Below are 20,215 nucleotides of genomic sequence, written 5' to 3'. Positions count from 1 at the left end.
TCATTGTGTTTTGGCAGGGCAGCCGGAGCGTAGCTGATTACAGCATTGACCACTGAGAGTGGTTGGATGCACCAGACTTTCCGCTCTGGAGAGAAGGCGCAGGATTAACAAGCAACGTTGTCTTTACTGTGGACAGTCTGGAGATTTCCGTGCCTCCTGTCCTGAGCTGACTGGAAACAGGATAACTCATCAGTAGACGGGAGAATACTGGCGAGTCAGATACAGTCTCCAGCTGCCGACACGGTACGCACCTTGCTTCCAGCCAACCTGCGATGGGACAATGGGCAGTTGGACATTCCTGCATTCATAGACTCTGGGGCTACCGGCTGTTTTCTGGATCGCATATTAGCTCGCCAACAGGGGCTGCCTCTCACTAAGCTGGACATTCCGTTGTCGGCCACTGCGCTGGATGGTCAACCCCTAGGGTCTGGGAAGGTGAAGCAGCTCACCATGCCTATTCAGCTACGAGTTCTGGATTATCATGTGGAGTTTATCCAGTTAAATGTGGTGACTCTCCTGAGGTTCCCCTGGTTCTTGGACATCCGTGGCTTTCTATTCATAATCCTCAAATTGACTGGCCCTCGGGAAGAGTTATGGGATGGAATCCTTCATGCCAGTCCACCTGCCAGCAACTCTCTCCACATCTTTCCGTCCCTGCTCGTCTGGAGGCTTCCGATTCTCATGTTTCCCCGACTGAAATGACAAGCCTGATCTTTCCCGCGTACCTCGGGATTACTGAGATCTGTGTCAAGTCTTCAGCAAACAAAGGGCCAGTGAAATCCTTCCTCACAGGTCCTACGATTGTGCCATCCACCTACTGCTCGTCACCACTCCTCCGAGAGGAGGGCTGTATTCTCTCTCAGGTCCAGAGACTGTTAAATAACATTACCATCAAGAACCGTTGCCCTCTTCCTCTTATGTTGTCAGCCTATGAGAGACTCCGGGGAGCTGTTTTTCTCTAAATTGGATTTACAGAACGCGTACAGCCTGGTGCGCATCAGACAGGGAGACAAGTTGAAGACAGCGTTCAACACCCCAAATGGACATTATGAGTACCGTGTCATACTATTTGGACTTACAAATGCTCCAGCCATTTTCAGGCCCTGTTTATTGATGTGCTGCGCTACTTCCTTCAACAGTTCGTGTTTGAGTACCTGGATGACATCCTCATCTTCTCCAGGTCCATGGTTGAACACATCCAACATGTTTGCCATGTTCTTCAAGGACACTCACCACTTGTGCCTCAGGGCTCTCATCACTTGTTCGTGAAGGCCGAAAAGTGTGAGTTTCACGTTCCTCAGATCTCCTTCCTGGGGTACATCGTGTCTCAGGGCTGTGTACGGACGGACTCCCAGAAGGTAGAAGCAGTGGTCAACTGGCCGCGACCCAGCACAGTCAAGCAAGTCAAACGTTTTTTGGGGTTTTGCTAATTTGGTGGAGATTTGTGAGAGACTTTAGTTCGGTGGCTGTGCCATTGACAGCGCTCACAAAGGGCTCGGCTGGGCATGTAAGCTGGACCCCTGCTGCTGAGAGGGCGTTCCAGGGCCTGAAACGTCAATTTTCTTCTGCACCCCATTCTAGTTCATGCATATCCTTCTCTTCCCTGGGTGGAGTACGCACACAGCACTCTCAAGTGTTCCTCCAACGGCCTGTCACCGTTCCAGGTTTTGTACGGATACCAGCCTCCTCTGTTTCCACATCAGGAGATTGAAGTGGAGATTCCATCCTCTCAACATCTCTCGTTGCTGCCGGACCTGGAAGAAGGCTCGGTCAGTGTTCCTGAGGTCTTCAACTCGGGTTCAACGTCAGGCCAACCGTCATTGCCGTTCGAGTCCTCTCCTGCATCTACTATTCTGCCTCTGCACGTGGAATCAAGGAAGTTGGCACCCAGGTATGTTGGGCCATTCAAGGTTCTACGGCGTATTAATCCAGTGGCCTATCGCCTTCGTCTTCCCCGGTCCATGAGGGTTTATCCCATCTTCCACATCTCCAGACTCAAGCCTGTAGTGTTCAGTCTTCTGGTTCTGGCCACTCGGCCTCCACCTCCACCACACATGATAGCGGGACAGCAAGCATACACTGTGCGACGCATCCTCTCCAGTCACCAGTTCCGGCGTGGGACTCAGTATCTCGTGGACTGGGAAGGTTCCGGTCCTGAGGAGCAATCCTGGGTTCCGGCTTGGGACATTCTGGACCCCGGACTCATTCGGGACCCCGGACTCATTCGACGTTCAACTACCCCTGGTGGATCGTCAGGAGCCATTCCTTGTGGGAGGGGTCCTGTCACAGTTTCTGTGTCATTTGATTATTGTTTCCTTAGGTTACCGCTGGAGGGCATCCTTAACCTGTTATCTAGTTTCCAGGATACCCTGATTATTACTTTTTGGATTCACCTGTGTTTAATTACCTTCTCTGTTCACCTGGTTGGCCTGTATCTTTGCTTAGGTCTCATGCTTTATTACTGTGTTCTTGTGTGGTTGCCTTGTTTCTGTTAAGACTCTAAATAAAAGTTATGGATTTACCCTTACCTCTGCTTGCTGTGTATCTCTGTGCCTGGGTTCGAGTTCGTACTAGCATTATTGTTACAGTACCTATACAATAGACTAAACACACGAGACAATATCAGTCTGTCTATCAATGTGAAGCTGACTGGGGATGGCGATGTAGGGTGGACATGGTATGGTAGAGAGTACAGTACTAGGATGGTATAGAACATGTACATACCTGCTTTGCATACAAATGTAGGATCTTAGTTTGTTCACTTGTTTGTTACTGAGAATTTTCCTGCTCTACAAGAAATGAAAACTTGTAGTTTATTCAATGTTTAAAAAGGCTTCTAAAGTCTGTAATTTACACTTTAAAATGTCAGACTTGATTTCCAAAAATAATCTATTAATTATAATCGACATAATAATTCACATTTCCTGTTGCTGCAGGGTTATTTTTCTGCTGCAGCAAACTGGCTCAAGATCCTACATCTGTAATACAGTCTAGTCCATGGCTGATGATGCACATGATTTTGAGAAATGTGTATTGGATAGCAGGGAGGATGCGTGTTGGATGTGTGGGGTTACTTTCAAAATGGGTGAAACATTGCACGAACACCTGCATGTGGACTTCTGTGCTGTTGGATATGTGTGCAGGCCAGGTTCATGATGAGGGGAGGATGATACCATAACTAGATTGCGTGGTAATGGACAATTGGACAGTTAATTAGCCAATGAGTTGAGTCATAGTGTCATGAAAGGGGTCATCAATGGGTTAACAATGGGTTGACAGCAGCTCGTAACATCTGTCCAATATGTACCTCAACCCAGACATGGGGTTAGTAAAGAGAAGGGGAGTAGGTCTGCCTTTATGGTGAAATAAGCATGCTCTGAAGCTTAACCAGCAAGAGCAGGAGGTAGATTGGATACTGAGCTGCTGTAAGCTGGTTTGTGTCAGTGTGTCAGTGTGTGTGTGTGTGTGTGTGTGTGTGTGTGTGTGTGTGTGTGTGTGTGTGTGTGTGTGTGTGTGTGTGTGTGTGTGTGTGTGTGTGTGTGTGTGTGTGTGTGTGTGTGTGTGTGTGTGTGTGTGCGTGCGTGCGTGCGTGCGTGCGTGCGTGCGTGCGTGCGTGCACGCGCACTTGTGCATTAGAGAGCTGAGAGAGATGGAGGGTAATGTTGCTGACAGCTACATGCCTTTATCCTCTCTCACGCGCACACATACTCTCTCTCTTGCTCTCTCGCCTGCGTTTTAGTGCCAATCATATGCCTTGCTCCTGTCTGCTTGCTCCTGTCTGCTTGCTCCTGCTCTCCTCTACTGTCTGTCTGCCGAGACCAGGGAGAATGTGTTTTTATACACACTAGTACTGATCTGCACTGTACAAGAGTCCTGTGCTCACTGGATGGAGAGCTGGAGTTTTCCTGCCCACATTTGTTGGTTTGGGCTGTAGAGCTCAGAGAGGAAGTATATATTTTCTATGCTTCTTTACCTGGGGGGGTTGCATTGTAAAGTAGCACCCATTGATTATCTATTGACTTATATCCAGTCTGACCTCGCTGCATGGTGCAAATGAAAGCATCCCAGAAAAGATATTGAATCCATGTACCCTTCAGTCATCTTTAGTCAAAAGGAGTTGTTTAAACAGGTGAAGTTCTCTCACAGGCAGTTCTTCTCTCCTCTCTCAGTCACTGACTGGCCTCGGGGTCTACTAGCTCCAGTGAGAGTAAGGTCAGGAGTCAAATACTTTAACAAGGTTCCTTAATGGTTTGTTTGAGAGCGCTGGAGATAAGAGTCTGGAGTAGAGCAGAGGGTCATGGGGCAGAGGCTTGGCTGGGAGTGTAGTGGGCAGAAATATTTGATATGTGTATGATATATATTATATACACATCACATGCAACTCGTAATTAGACTAAGCAATTAGCCTACTAAATGTTTATCTGACTCTATAAAGATAATTAAAATAAACAAGCAAGCATTTAGGCAATGAGTTGATGTTCACTAGCAAGAATTGGTCTGAGAATTGTCTATATCATAGGCTAGATATTCAATTAATATTGTACAATGAATGGATTCACATACAAGGTATAGAGCTTAAGTTACAAGGAATTAACAAGCATTACAAGGCATTATTCTAAGCATATACAGTTCCATTCAAAAGTTTGGACACACCTACTCATTCAAGGGTTTTTCTTTATTTTTACTATTTTCTACATTGTAGAATAATAGTAAAGACATGAAAACTATGAAATAACACAAATGGAATTATGTAGTAAACAAATCAAAATATATTTTATATTTGAGATTCTTCAAAATAGTCACCCTTTGCCTTGATGACAGCTTTGCACACTCTTGGCATTCTCTCAACCAGCTTCACCTGGAATGCTTTTCCAACAGTCTTGAAGGAGTTCCCACATATGCTAAGACCTCGTTGGCTGATTTTCCTTCACTCTGCAGTCCAACTCATCCCAAACCATCTCAATTTGGTTTAGATTGGGTGATTGTGGAGGCAAGGTCATCTGATGCAGCACTCCATCACTCTCCTTCTTGTAGAAAATAGTAAAAAATAAATAAAAAACTTGAATGAGTAGGTGTGTCCAAACTTTTGACTGGTACTGTAGATCCTACAGTTAACTTACAGGACAAAGAAGCCTAGGAAATGAGAATTGATCATACAACCTTCCTCTATGCACTGGATACAGGACAAGAGAGAAAACAAAGGCATTTAATTAAATTCATAACATCTGAAGTTATAACCTTTCAACCCAAAACCAACCACCATTGACCAATAAAACAATACAAAGTTTACAGCAACCTTAACACTCCCAGGCCCAAAGTGTGTCACAGTATTACAAGGCTTGTGTGAGAGATGAGACCTACAGTGCGATGATAAATACAATCCACCTGTGTGTAATCAAGTCTCCGTATAAATGCACCTGCACTGTGATAGTCTCAGAGGTCCGTTAAAAGCGCAGAGAGCATCATGAAGAACAAGGAACACACCAGGCAGGTCCGAGATACTGTTGTGAAGAAGTTTAAAGCCGGATTTGGATACAAAAAGATTTCCCAAGCTTTAACCATCCCAAGGAGCACTGTGCAAGCGATAATTTTGAAATGGAAGGAGCATCAGACCACTGCAAATCTACCAAGACCTGGCCGTCCCTCTAAACTTTCAGCTCATACAAGGAGAAGACTGATCAGAGATGCAGCCAAGAGGCCCATGATCACTCTGGATGAACTGCAGATATCTACAGCTGAGGTGGGAGACTCTGCCCATAGGACAACAATCAGTCGTATATTGCACATATGGAAGAGTGGCAAGAAGAAAGACATTTCTTAAAGATATCCATAAAAAGTGTTATTTAAAGTTTGCCACAAGCCACCTGGGAGACACACCAAACATGTGGAAGAAGGTGCTCTGGTCAGATGAAACCAAAATTGAACTTTTTGGCAACAATGCAAAACGTTATGTTTGGCGTAAAAGCAACACAGCTCATCACCCTGAACACACCATCCCCACTGTCAAACATGGTGGTGGCAGCATCATGGCTTGGGCCTGCTTTTCTTCAGCAGGGACAGGGAAGATGGTTAAAATTGATGGGAAGATGGATGGAGCCAAATACAGGACCATTCTGGAAGAACCTGATGGAGTCTGCAAAAGACCTGAGACTGGGACGGAGATTTGTCTTCCAACAAGACAATGATCCAAAACATAAAGCAAAATCTACAATGGAATGGTTCAAAAATAAACATATCCAGGTGTTAGAATGGCCAAGTCAAAGTCCAGACCTGAATCCAATCGAGAATCTGTGGAAAGAACTGAAAACTGCTGTTCACAAATGCTCTCCATCCAACCTCACTGAGCTCGAGCTGTTTTGCAAGGAGGAATGGGAAAAAATTTCAGTCTCTCGATGTGCAAAACTGATAGAGACATACCCCAAGCGACTTACAGCTGTAATCGCAGCAAAAGGTGGCGCTACAAAGTATTAACTTAAGGGGGCTGAATAATTTTGCACGCCCAATTTTTTAGTTTTTGATTTGTTAAAAAACATTGAAATATCCAATAAATGTCGTTCCACTTCATGATTGTGTCCCACTTGTTGTTGATTCTTCACAAAAAAATACAGTTTTATATCTTTATGTTTAAAGCCTGAAATGTGGCAAAAGGTCGCAAAGTTCAAGGGGACCGAATACTTTCGCAAGGCACTGTATGTAAATAATTCCTGAGAGGACAATAACTTAGAGAATAATTTAGAGTTCACCTTGTACAGATACAAGTTACCACAGAGATCATACATCCATATAGATAGCATCAGAGTTATCCTTAGTGAACAAGTTTCACGTAGATACCAAACATGTATAGTATAGTATTATTCTATCACATTGAATATTCAGTCCTCTGAATACTGTAACAGAGATATTTACATGTTGGCCCCTCAGAGGAAAAAGGGCTGACTAGTCCTTGGGCATTGTACTTTGTTCTTGAAATATTAGCCATGCAACTCCTGGTGTCAGAGAGCACATAAATTAGGGCCATACCTACAGGAGCTGTGTTGGGAGGGACACACACACTCAGTTAAGTACAGCAGAGTCCACCCTGCAGAGTTCCAGAAACCCCAGTACATAACAATGGCTAACTGTGAACTTTAACACCTCACAAAGCAACTCTCTTGATGATTCAGAGGTTGTTGATTCTGCTCGCCCCAAGACTTTATCAAATCAAATGTTATTGGTCACAGACACATATTTAGCAGATGTTAGTGGCCAGTGATTCCAAGTCTATGTATATAGGGAAGCGGCCTCTAAGGGTCAGGGTTGCGTAACCGGGTGGAAGCCGGCTAGTAATGGCTATTTAACAGTCTGATGGCCTATAGATATAAGCTGTAATTTTCCCCCTCTGGAGAGCCTTGCGGTTGCGGGCGGTGCAGTTGCCGTACCAGGCGGTGATACAGCCCAACTTGAAGCTTTCCACCTTCTCACACTTGATTGATCAGGATCCGGCAACTCTCCTTCTTGGACTGTTTCGTTACGGAACCTATTTGGCCAGATCTGGTCCATCTCGTGGCATGAAAAATAATGTTCACTTTTTGCAATGTAAAAAATTATAATTCTACACACCCCCCGTGGCCGTAGCCGTGGCCGTAGCCGTGGCCGTAGCCGTGGCTGTGTGAGAAGCTCGCCTGTATCTCTCAAAGAACTAGAATGAGACTTTCTTTCTATGATCTCTCTGCTGTGATAGACATGAGCCTGCAACTCGCATCTCTCCAGCGTTGCACTTCATCATTTATTACCTTATAGAATAATAGACACTGGAGTACCTAAATTTGCCAACATTATAGAATTACTGCTGTCTGTTCAGAAATAAATTAAATAATTCAGAATATCCTATTACATTATGAGAAGGCCCATAATTTAGCCACAGAGGATCAATAGCTTTTTTCTTTAATAGCCTAGCTCTGGATTGTGTGTAGCCCAATAACAAGGCATAGCCTACAGTCGGGAACGTGCAGCAAATCTGTCAGTGAACAAACAGCATGGAGACAAAACAGGCCTTTGGCAATATTTAAAATCCAATTGCACAGGTTGGAAAAGAAATGGCTCCTGCTGAAAAGAGAAGACTTTAATCTGTCTGCTGTAGGCTACCAAAATATTTGATCTACTTCCAAATATTGTTTTAGGCTTTTGACACAAACACATAGGCAATAACCAGTGAGTGAGCTGCGCATCATTGGGTGAGTCAGTGAAACTGGAAAGCATTCTTAGGACTCTTATTTCCTCGTCAGACTGTAGCCTACAATATTTGTCTCCACACACCTAGGCCTAGGCTATTGATGGATTCAAGACAATGTAGTTTTTTATTGACCTCAGATTCTCAGTTTGTCCGTGTCCAAGTAGCCTGTCATTTTGATCATTTGTGCGGTATTAAAAAAGATTCTGCCAAAGTCTCCAGTCATGTAAAATTACATAGAATTGCATGAAATGTATTTATAAAAAGGCCACATTTTCCTGGACCCTAGGCTACGAAAAAATGTCCAAAGCTGAAGAACATACCCACATCCAGGTACTTTACGCAGGTGCTGGGGTTGTAGGAAAACTCATGGAAAACAGAAAGGAAAACGCTGCACACTGCTGCTCATGCTCCCAGGTGAAATTTATTCATAACAATGTTTCGACCCTTAGGTCTTCATCAGGCATCCAAATCCCAGGAGTGGGTGAAAGGTTTTATATATAGTGGCACTACTCTGTGACATCACTTCCTGAAACAGCCTTATTCTAAAATGCATTAAATAAATACAAATCCTCAGCAATCTATACACACTAACCCATAATGACAAAGCGAAAACAGGCTTTTATAAAGTAAAATAAAACAGAAATACCTTATTCAGACCCTTTGCTATGAGACTTGAAATTGAGCTCAGGTGCATCCTGTTTCCATTGATCATCCTTGAGATGTTTCTACAACTTGATTGGAGTCCACCTGTGGTTAATTCAATTAGAGAAAAAACCAAGCCATGAGGTTGAAGGAATTGTCCGTAGAGCTCCGAGACAGGATTGCATCGAGGCACAGATCTGGGGAAGGGTACCAAAAAATGTCTGCAGCATTGAAGGTCCCCAAGAACACATTGGCCTCCATCATTCTTAAATGGAAGACGTTTGGAACCACCAAACGTCTTCCAACTGGCCACCCGGCCAAACTTAGCAATCGGGGGAAAGGGCCTTGGTCAGGGAGGTGACCAAGAACCCAATGGGGTTCCACAGGGTTCCCCTGTGGAGATGGGAGAACCTTCCAGAAGGACAACCATCTCTGCAGCACTCCACCAATTAGGCTTTTATGGTAGAGTGGCCAGACGGAAGTCACTCCTCAGTGAAAGGCACATGACAGCCCACAGTGTGCCAAAAGGCACCTAAAAAAGATTCTCTGGTCTGATGAAACCAAGATTGAACTCTTTGGCCTGAAAGCCAAGCGTCACGTATGGAGGAAACCTGGCACCATCCCTCCGGTGAAGAATGGTGGAGGCAGCATCATGCTGTGGGGATGTTTTTCAGCAGCAGGAACTGGGAGACTAGTCAGGATTGAGGGAAAGATGAATGGAGCAAAGTACAGAGAGATCCTTGATGAAAACCTGCTCCGGAGCGCTCAGGACCTCAGACTGGGGAGAAGGTTCATCTTTCAACTGGACAACGACCATAAGCACACAGCCAAGACAAAGCAGGAGTGGCTTCGGGACATGTCTCTGAATGTCCTTGAGTGGCCCAACCAGAGCCCGGACTTGAAACTGATCGAACATCTCTGGAGAGACCTGAAAATAACTATGCAGCAACGCTCCCCATCCAACCTGACAGAGCTTGAGAGGATCTGCAGAGAGGAATGGCGTCATACCCAAGAAGACTTAAGGCTGTAATTGCTGCCAAAGCGGCTTCAGCAAAGTACTGAGAAAAGGGTCTGAATACTCGTGTGAATTTGATATTAAAGTTTTTAATTTTTTAACAAATTTGCAACATTTTCTAAAAACCCATTTTTGCTTTGTCATTATTGGGTATTGTGAGTAGATTGATGAGGGGGAAAACTATTTAATCCATTTTATAATAATAGGCCAATTTCAGACCTGAATGGCGTAAGGATAAAGATTGATTGGCTGGTGAGAGCAGGGGTTGGTGGACCCAGCTGTTGAGACATGTACCCGTAACAGCCCCAGCATTCAGACAGATGACACAGCCTCCTAATCACACTGTTAGCCCAGTTCATCACCCAGAAGACTGCCTCCTGCTCGTTAGCGGCTAGATTAATCACCTAAACAGATAGGTGGGGAAAGCAGCGCAGCCTCCCTCCCTCCTTGTCTGTCTGTCTACTGCTCTAATTCACTTCCCAAAGGATCCTTCTGGCTGGCTGGCTGGCTGGCTGGCTGGCTGGCTGGCTAGCTGTCTAGCTAACTGGCTGGCTGGGTTAACATGCTGCAGTGGAAGAAGGAGACACTCGTGATAAGCATCAGTAACTCTGTCAACATGACCTTACTGTACCCTCTGATTCCTATCTGAACCGACTTTCAATAAAATAAGTACAATAGAGCTGAGAATAAGCATGGATAAGAGTGATAGGTTAGACACAGTATAGGTTGTCCACAAGTGTCCGGCCAAGATAGGTGTTAGGGATACAGTATAGGAGAGGAGAGAGTCGGGTGTATGTGAACCAAAGGACAGACCAAAATAACCTAAGGAAGCCCCATCACATCAGCATTATACCATAGCTGGGTGATCCAATGATGAGGCTGTCTCCATAAAGAGATACCTATAAAAAGGGGACACCACATCAATCCCTCCCCTCTCCCTGTGCTGCCATCATTAGAGCTGTGATTGACAGCTGAGATAGAGGAAGAGGGACCTCACTCCTGACAAATGATGGAATATTATCCCACTGAAAGACACTGTGTCTTTAAATCCCATAAATTCACAGATATGTAACTTTGCAATTAGCTTTTTTACCTCTCAGTTGTTACTCAGCCCAGTGTGTCAAAGTTGAAGAATAAAGGCACTGTTAAGCTCCTGTGTCAGCGGTCACTGAGGTGTGAGGATAATTCTTAGAATGTTCTCTTCATCCTAGACAGTTTAGCAAATCAAATCAAATAACATTTTATTGGTCATGATTAGCAAATGTTATTGTGGGTGTAGCAAAATGCTTGTGCGTCTAGCTCTGACAGTGCAGTAATAGCTAACAAGTAATATATAACAAATTACACATCTCATACCCAATACGCACCAATCTAAGTAGCAATTAATTAAGACTATATACTGTATATATATGGACGGGCAATGTCAGAGCGGAACGGACTAAGATACAGTAGAATAGTATAGAATACATTACATGCATATGAGATGAGTAATGCCATATATGTAAACATTATTAAGTGACTAAGATACCGTAGAATAGTATAGAATACAGTATATACATATGAGATCAGTAATGCCAGATATGTAAACATTATTAAAGTGACTAAGATACAGTAGAATAGTATAGAATACGGTATATACATATGAGATGAGTAATGCCATATATGTAAACATTATTAAGTGACTAAGATACCGTAGAATAGTATAGAATACAGTATATACATATGAGATGAGTAATGCCAGATATGTAAACATTATTAAAGTGACTAAGATACAGTAGAATAGTATAGAATACGGTATATACATATGAGATGAGTAATGCCAGATATGTAAACATTATTAAAGTGACTAAGATACAGTAGAATAGTATAGAATACAGTATATACATATGAGATGAGTAATGCCAGATATCTAAACATTATTAAAGTGACTAGTGTTCCATTCCTTAAAGTATCCAGTGATGTCAAGTCTATACCTATAAGCAGCAGCCTCTAATGTGCTAGTGATGGCTCTTTAACAGTCTGATGGCCTTGAGATAGAAGCTGTTTTTCAGTCTCTCGGTCCCAGCTTTGATGCACCTGTACTGATCTCGCCTTCTGGATGATAACGGGGTGAACAGGCAATGGCTCGGGTGGTTGATGGCCTTGATGATCTTTTTGGCCTACCTGTGACATCGGATGCTGTAGGTGTCCTGGAGGGCTGGTAGATTGCCCCCTGTAATGCGTTGAGCAGACTGCACCACCCTCTGGAGAGCCTTGCGGTTGCTGGCGATGCAGTTGCCGTACCAGGCGGTGATACAGCCCGACAGGATGCTCTCAATTGTGCATCTGTAAAAGTTTGTGAGGGTTTTAAGTGACAAGCCAAATTTCTTCAGCCTCCTGAGGTTGAAGAGGCTCTGTTGCGCCTTCTTCACCACAGTCTGTGTGAGTGGTCCATTTCAGTTTGTCAGTGATCTGTACGCTCTCTGCTCTCTCTTCATGCCTCGTTCCACACAGACCTAGCCCCGCCTCCTGTCACTCAAGGAGCGCATTTGTTGTTCTTAGACCACGAGACACTTGCGTTCAGTCTGCATGGTCAATGCAGCACATGCAACAATGTTGATGACAACGATGCTGTTTTCACTTTGCTTCTTAATATCAATTCACTAGCGTTCTATAATTACACTATGCGTTTGTGTTTCTTATATCTGCAAACAGCTAGTTTGTCTTTTCTTGTTAGCTAATGCGAATCACTAGTTAGCTGACTAGCTAGCTATTAAATGTACTGAACCATAGCAAACGTAATTAGCTATACAGCCTAATAATGCCAGTGATGGTGTAGACCTAAATCAGCATGTTGTTTGTGCAACAGTATCTTCTAAATCAAAGAGGAATACGTGAAGCATGGAAATGTTAGCTACATGAAGTAGCTAAGAGAAAACGTTAAATGTAGCTAAAGATTATATGGTCCCCTAGGAAACACTTTGGTTCCTACCCTGTCATAATAACTCCTCCCTGGCATTTTAATTTGTTGTCATTTCGAACAACACTATTCTATTATAGAATTAGAATAAGAATTATATTTCCATGATTCCTACAGTTCACCCAAGTGTTTTGCTCTAAATTGCAAGTAAATTGCAACATTTGGTTAAAAATAAGGCCTAGGTTGTTTGCCAATATCGTGCAACCCAGTGTTGAAATGATCTCAAATTAGTGCAGGCAATTGAGAAATTTAAAATACTATAAAAATTATAAAACAATCAGAATGGAGAAAGACTCACTTAGAATGTATGTGTTGCAACTCTAGGGTCACTCACTACTCATTAAGCTTTTATTACTTTTATTATTAAAGAACAAAAAATAGCATCAAATATCGTCATTACATACCGTGATGATATGATATTTCGGCCATATCACCCAGCCCTAGTGTGCTTTAGCATTTAGAATTTGTTCTGGAGAATAATGTGTGTGTCTTGCGTGCATGCGGGTGGAGTGCGTGCTTGCATGCGGGTGGAGTGTGTGCATGCCTGCATGCGGGTGAGGTGCGTGTGTGCATGTGGGTGGAGCGCGTGCATGCATGCGGGTGGAGTGTGTGCATGCGGGTGAATGGAGTGTGTGCTTGCGGGTGGAGTGCTAGTGTCGTACACCCTCTTCCAAAATTATACTACTGTAAAGTCCCTCAAACAACAGCTCAGGGTCAATTATCCCTTTGTGTGTCACAACCTTATGTCTCCACAAGGATTTACAGTGCTCACACACACACACACACACACACAAACACACGGATAGCCTCCAGTTGCCATGCCCTGTCAGCACAGCCAATGATAATGACACCATAATGGTTCCAGACTCGTCCAGGCTGGTGAAAGTGTCAGAGTCAGAGCCAGAGTCAGGGCCTGTGGTCGAAACAGCAGTCTGTCACACACAGAAAGGTTACCTCTGTCTGTCTTAAGTTTCTAAAGCATAGAAATAAAAGTCATTGTAATTCTACGGTCTAAAGGTTCTATCGGTTCTCAAGGTTCTATCGTCTATTACTCCCCTGCCAAGAATTGGAAAATGTTTTGTTTGTGCTGTTTGCTCTTGCTTTGTGCACTTACATTGTGAATGTCAAATAAAGGTTTCACAATATTACTAAAGTATTTATTCATTAAAAGGTTTTTATCACACACACACATTATGTTGGACTGCGCCAACGGGTATAGAAATTCTCAGCGTAGCAATCATATTTCCTACTTAATGCTATTCCTAGACCGGCTCCAGGGCCATGATGGTCAATGTATTTTTAATGTACTTGCTCAGATAGCGGGTGTGAACACAGCCAATGTCATGGGATTCTAGAGCTCATCTGTGATGCAGGGGAGGCTGCCTCTGACCTTGGCTAGCAGGCTGCTATTACCCACCCCTCCACTATTCCCCCACTCCCTGACTTCACTGCCCTCCCCGTCCGTGCATCAAAAGCTATTGAGCATGACCTATCTATGGGTTCCTTTAGCCATATACACTGAAGAAAAATATAAACGTAACATGTCAAATGTTGGTCCCATGTTTCATGAGCTGAAATAGAAAATCAGATATTTTCCATATGCACAAAAAGCTTGTTTCTCTCAAATTTAGTGGACAAATTTGTTCACATCCCTGTCAGTGATCAATTCACCTTTACCAAGAGAATCCATCCACCTGACAGGTGAGGCATGTCAAGAAGCTGATTAAACAGCATGATCATTACACAGGTGCACATTGTGCTGGGGTCAATAAAAGGCCACTCTCAAATTTGCAGTATTGTAACACAACACAATGCAACAGATTTGTTACGTTTTGAGGGAGCATGTAATTGGCATGCTGACTGCAGGAATGTCCACCACAGCTGTTGCCTGAGAATTGAACGCTCATTTCTCTACCATGAGCTGCCTTCAATGTCATTTTAGAGAATTTGGCAGTATGTCCAACCTGCCCCACAACCGCAGACCACATGTAACCATGCCAGCCCAGGAACTCCACATCCGGCTTCTTCACTTGACCTGAATGCAGTTTGGCGTCGTAACCGACTTCATTGGGCAAACGCTCACCTTCGATGGCCACTGGCACACTGAAGAAGTGTGCTTTTCACAGATGTATCCCGGTTTCAACTGTACCAGGTAGATGGCAGACAGCGTGTATGGTGTTGTGTGGACAATGGTGGTGCCCCATGATGGTGGTGGGGTTATGGTATGGGCAGGCATAATCTACAGACAACGAACACAATTACATTTTATCGATGGCAATTTGAATGCACAGAGATACCGCGACGAGATCCTGAGGCCCATTGTCGTGCCATTCATCCGCCGCCATCACCTCATGTTTCAGCATGATAATGCACAGCCCCATGGCCTGCATACTCACCAGACATGTCACCCATTGAGCATGTTTGGGATGCTCTGGATTGACTTGTATGACAGCGTGTTCTAGTTCCCGCCAATATCCAGCAAGTTCGCACAGCCATTGACGTGTAGTGGGACAACATTCCACAGACCACAATCAACAGCCTGATCAACTCTATGCGAAGGAAATCAATCTGCATGAAGCAAATGGTGGTCACACCAGATACTGACTGGATTTCTGATCCACGCCACTACCTTTTTTATGTATCTGTGACCAACAGATGCATATCTGTATTCTCAGTGAAATCATGTGAAATCTGTAGTTTAGGGCCTAATGAATTTATTTCAGTTGACTGATTCCTTATATGAACATTAATTCAGTAAAATATTTGAAATAGTTGCATGTTGCATTTATATTTTTGTTCATTGCACATATTGAGTAGCCAGCAACCTTGGCTAATGATAGTTATATGACTCTGGTTGCTAGGAAATAGAAAGAGGAGAATGGAAGAGAGAGGGCGAGAGTATGACTGCCCCCCTGTTTATTCAAATCCTATTACTGCTGTAGCAGAGGGAGAGACAGAGATACGAGGGAGAGAGGGAGAAAGAGAGTGAGAGAGAGAAGGGAGGATAGTGCCTCGAAAGCTATTCCTGAAAGCTCATTTTGTGTCTTTCTCCTCTCTCTCATCTCTCCGCAACTCAGTTCAAAGATGTTGATGCATTTGAACGCTATGGTCAATCTGTTTTCCACTGCGAGGACTCACCAAGCCATGAAATGGAAAAGGAGATACAATCAGTGTGTATCTGCAAATAAGCCCTATACTCATTCATGAACTGACAACCTGTTGAAATTTGTTGACCAGTGAATGCAGCTCTGCCAGTGTACTTGTACAGTATTCTAATTTTGACCTTTCCTCTCCCCCTCTCACTCTCTCCTCCTCTTATCTTTTTTCTCCTCTCTCGCCCTCCTCTCGCCCTCTTTTCCTCTACTCCTGTTCCTACTTTCATCTGCTTCCACTCTACTTGTCTCATCCTCTCCTTCTTCCCCTCTCCTCTTCTCCCACTTGGTCTCTTCCTCTCCCTCTTCTCCTCTCGTTCCTCTCCACCTCCAGGATACGTACCTTTCCTAAGGAGTCTCCTCTGTTGGGTCGAGATACGGTACGGGCTCTCATGTACTATGCTCTCAAGGTCTGGAGTGACATCTCCCCCCTCAACTTCCATGAAGTGGCGGGCAACGACGCAGACATCCAGATCGACTTCACCAAGGCTGACCACAACGACGGGTACCCCTTTGACGGGCCGGGGGGCACTGTGGCACACGCTTTCTTCCCCGGAGAGAGGTTCACAGCAGGGGACACCCACTTTGATGATGATGAGGCCTGGACCTTCAGATCACCAGGTGAGTGGTTGGTAGTTTACTTGGTAGTTTACTTAGTTGGTAGTGACTAGTGTGTATTGTACATGGATTGTATATGTGCTATACTGTTCATTTATTTGTATGAAGTACATTTCCAGAAGTTTGTGTGTGTGCGTGTGTGCATGAGTGCGTGCGTGCGTGCAATGCCCAGTGACACCTCACGGCTCTAGCAGTTGGTTGGTCAGCCATGGGTCACTCAGTCTGACTAGCCGCTCCCAGAATCACAGATGCTCTCATTAATCATTAAGTCCGCCTGCTGCTGCTAGGCTGATCGACTGCCCACCACTTCCCCCTCTCCCATCTCCCATTCTCATCTGCCTGAGTGGACTCAAGGTGCCCCCCTCCATCTCTCCCTTCCTGTCCATCTCTGATGGAGAAACTAATGCATTTTCTGTTATGTCCTGCCTGAGACAGAAGGAGGAAGAGGATAGCAGGTGAGCATAGACAGTGTTGGGTAAAAGAGAACGAGCTCCCCCTTCATCTCCCCACCTATGATGAGACTAGAACTACTGAGAGCACCCAGAGTCATATTCCACTCTAGCCAAGCCCAATACCTCCACATCGCTTGCCTTGATAAAGATAGCAAGACAACCAAACACATCTGGAAAGGTGAAGTGATGTAATGTGTGATGTATGCTGACCCCATGACCTCTCTGACAGGACAGATACAGTACATCACTCTCCCAAAGATACACCAAACCAGACCTCAGTGTGGGGGGAAGGAGAGGAGCAGGGCTGCGTGATGCAGACTGACCCAGCTGGTGTGCCGTGTTGATGGGGCCAGGCCGCCAGGCCGTGCTCTGGTCTCCCCCTGTCCTGCAGGAGGCCTCCTGGACAGCTGCTCAGTCTGCTCCAATTAGGGCTCCCAACCGGCCAGACCAGGCAGGCAGCAGATGCTTACACGGCGCCTGGAAGGTGGAGTACAGGGGGAGGGAGGGGAGAGACGGTGGTGGTCAGGGGAATACACCAGAAGATGGGCGGATAGAGTGGTAGATTCACTGATGTGGGAGAAAATGGAGGAAGATTATTGAAAAATCCATCTTTTCTCCAAGAATCTCACATCATTGGCACATTGCATGAATAAATTATGATGATGAGGAGGAAGTGAAGGATAATGGTAATGATGAAAATGATGATTTACCCTTCTCAACCCACCCAAGGACTGAGATCGCTCCAGTATTTGCTTATGATATGAATCCTTTAACTGAAACTATTGAATGCCCCACACCACCATCTAGATTCCTAGTATAATTTCATTGCTTGGATTGAACAAGGAATTTAGTCCTCTATTTATTTGTGTTTGTTTGCCTTGACTCTCTGGCGGGAGACGTGAGTCGTCGAGGCAGAGGAGCCAGTTAATTAAACAGCTCTTAATTTCTTCTCAGCTTCACAGTCCGTCGGGTGGTCACCACGGCTCAGTAGGCTGTGCTAACCACGAAGCTCACTTACTAAAACAGACACCAATGCCTTACCTTGGTGAGTTTTTTTATGTGTTGTATGGTTAATGTTGTGTTTACGACACTGAAGGATTGTTTTCTTTGACATGCGTACCGAAAATGTCGTTGGTGCTTTGGGTTAGATAAGAGAGTTAAACGTTAACTAGTTGTTCCTAGTTTTCTGTCATAATAGCGAGCCATACAGGTGATTCTTTCATCAAGGTGCTTTTTAGTCAGTCTGCAACAGGATTCAAGGCCTGGCCTTGGATCTCTTCCCTATCCCCTTTTAGATATTGGAGTGGGTTGTTGTTCCTGCAACTTTCGAACAAGAAGATAATCTTTGGAGAAGTTGTAAACTTGTAAGGTCAGGAGCTAGAAGTGAAACACGGCAGTTCAGCAGATTTCTGGGGCCCTAATCTTCTTAAGAAGGATGGACCTTATCAGAGGAATAAGGATTCCAGTAATTGCTTTCCCTCTCTCCCTTCTTTTCTCTCTCCCCTTGCCTATTTTCTGAAAACTTATCCCAGTGTATTGTTCTTGGCAGAGCCTTAGAACATTCCCCCCTATGAGGGCCATCTGCTAATGTGTTGTAATTAGCAATGAATTGAAACTGGGCGTTTGGAGAACAGCGTAGCTAGCAGAATGCTAAATGCTCCATTTAAGTTTGCTAGCGTTCTGCTCTCCACTGGTTGATTGACAGGGGAGACATCCAATGGGGTGGCCTGGGCAGACTCTCGGGGTCCGGGTCACATAAGTGGAGCCAGGGAAAGGCTGTTTTTGTTTTGACAGCAGGCAGATTGCTTTAATTAATTATCTCTCCGCTGGTTGCTCGCTAATGCGGAATGATTATGCTGGCCGAAACAAAAGGCTCATTAAGCAGGTGTGTTTTGATGACATTCGCAATTTGGCTTTGGTTCGCAACGTGTGTGCACACGTCAGTGTGTTCATGTTTGTGTTAGAGAGAGAGACAGAGAGAGAGAGACAGACAGACAGACAGACAGACAGGCAGGCAGGCAGGCAGGCAGGCAGGCAGGCAGGCAGGCAGGCAGGCAGGCAGGCAGGCAGGCAGACAGACAGACAGACAGACAGACAGACAGACAGACAGACAGACAGACAGACAGACAGACAGACAGACAGACAGACAGACAGACAGACAGATCGTGAAAGAGAGAGAGAGAGTGAAATGATAGTGTAGAGGGGAGAAATTGCGCCACACTGCTCATCCACAATATCAAGCTGTCAGTCAGTCACTTAGTCTCCCTGCTCTGGCTGACTGGCTCCTCAGCTCCTCAGGGACGAGGCTGCACACCATGGCCAAAACGGCTGTACTCCATCACCACCACCACCACAGAGGAACAGCAGCCCTCTCTTGAGGAATGAAGAGAGACATCAGAATGGAGCGCTATTCATATATGGAGATGGAGTAACAGGGCATGGAGTCAGAGTGAACTAAAGCGTCCCTCTCTCTCCCCCGATTATCTCAGGTTCCACAAAGCTGATAGCATTTTGGCTGAGTAAACAATCACAGGGCTGAACCAGATGTAGTCTAAAGGGAATATGGTATGTTCCTCTCATCACACACACAGCCTTTACTATCATCCTCCACAGACCTCCTAAAGCCTACCAAGCAGGACCCTGGCCAGCTGTGGCTTGCTTATAGAGGGTCCCATCCCCAAATCTGATGGGACAGACAGACTCCATCTGGCCTGCACTCTTTCTCTCCCTCTCTCTGCACCTCCTGCTGCTAGCCATCCCAGACCAGACACCTCTTTTACCAACAGGGTCCAACTGAATGAATACAGCATTTAATTGAATCTAGAACATCAGCCAAATCTCTGTGTGGCAAGGTTTGACACAGGCAGTCAGTATGTTGTGTAGTCACAGGGATGAACACCACAGTGACTCTGTGTAAAATAAATGGCGCCGTAGATACCATGACCTCCCTGCTTCCCTCCCCGTCTCTCCCATCCTCTCTTTCTCTCATCCTCCCTTCGTCCTCCACCCTGCATACTCCTTAAATTAAATGGTATCATAACCTCCCTCCCTCCTTCCCTCCCTTCCTCTCATACATACTCCATTTCTCCACTCCATTTCTGCACAATGTGCTCCTGTAGATTAGGACATGTATTGGGCTTTCAATCACCCTGGTGACTAACCAGG

General features: G+C 44.9%; 1 protein-coding gene across 1 annotated transcript in view; it reads left to right on the top strand.

Annotated features, from left to right (window-relative positions):
- The window catches only part of mmp17a (matrix metallopeptidase 17a), a 99,614-nt gene that overhangs the window by 53,068 nt on the left and 26,331 nt on the right, over window positions 1-20,215 (top strand). The window contains exon 4 of the mRNA XM_021602292.3: window positions 16,315-16,601. Coding sequence (XP_021457967.2) covers window positions 16,315-16,601 — 287 coding nt within the window. The remainder of the gene's footprint in view (window positions 1-16,314; window positions 16,602-20,215) is intronic.

This window comes from Oncorhynchus mykiss, chromosome 5 (genome assembly GCF_057628025.1).
Source record: "Oncorhynchus mykiss isolate SJ-2025 chromosome 5, ASM5762802v1, whole genome shotgun sequence".
Lineage (NCBI taxonomy): Eukaryota > Metazoa > Chordata > Actinopteri > Salmoniformes > Salmonidae > Oncorhynchus > Oncorhynchus mykiss.
Note: the sequence above shows the minus strand (reverse complement) of the source record. Positions and strands in the feature narration are given on the sequence as shown.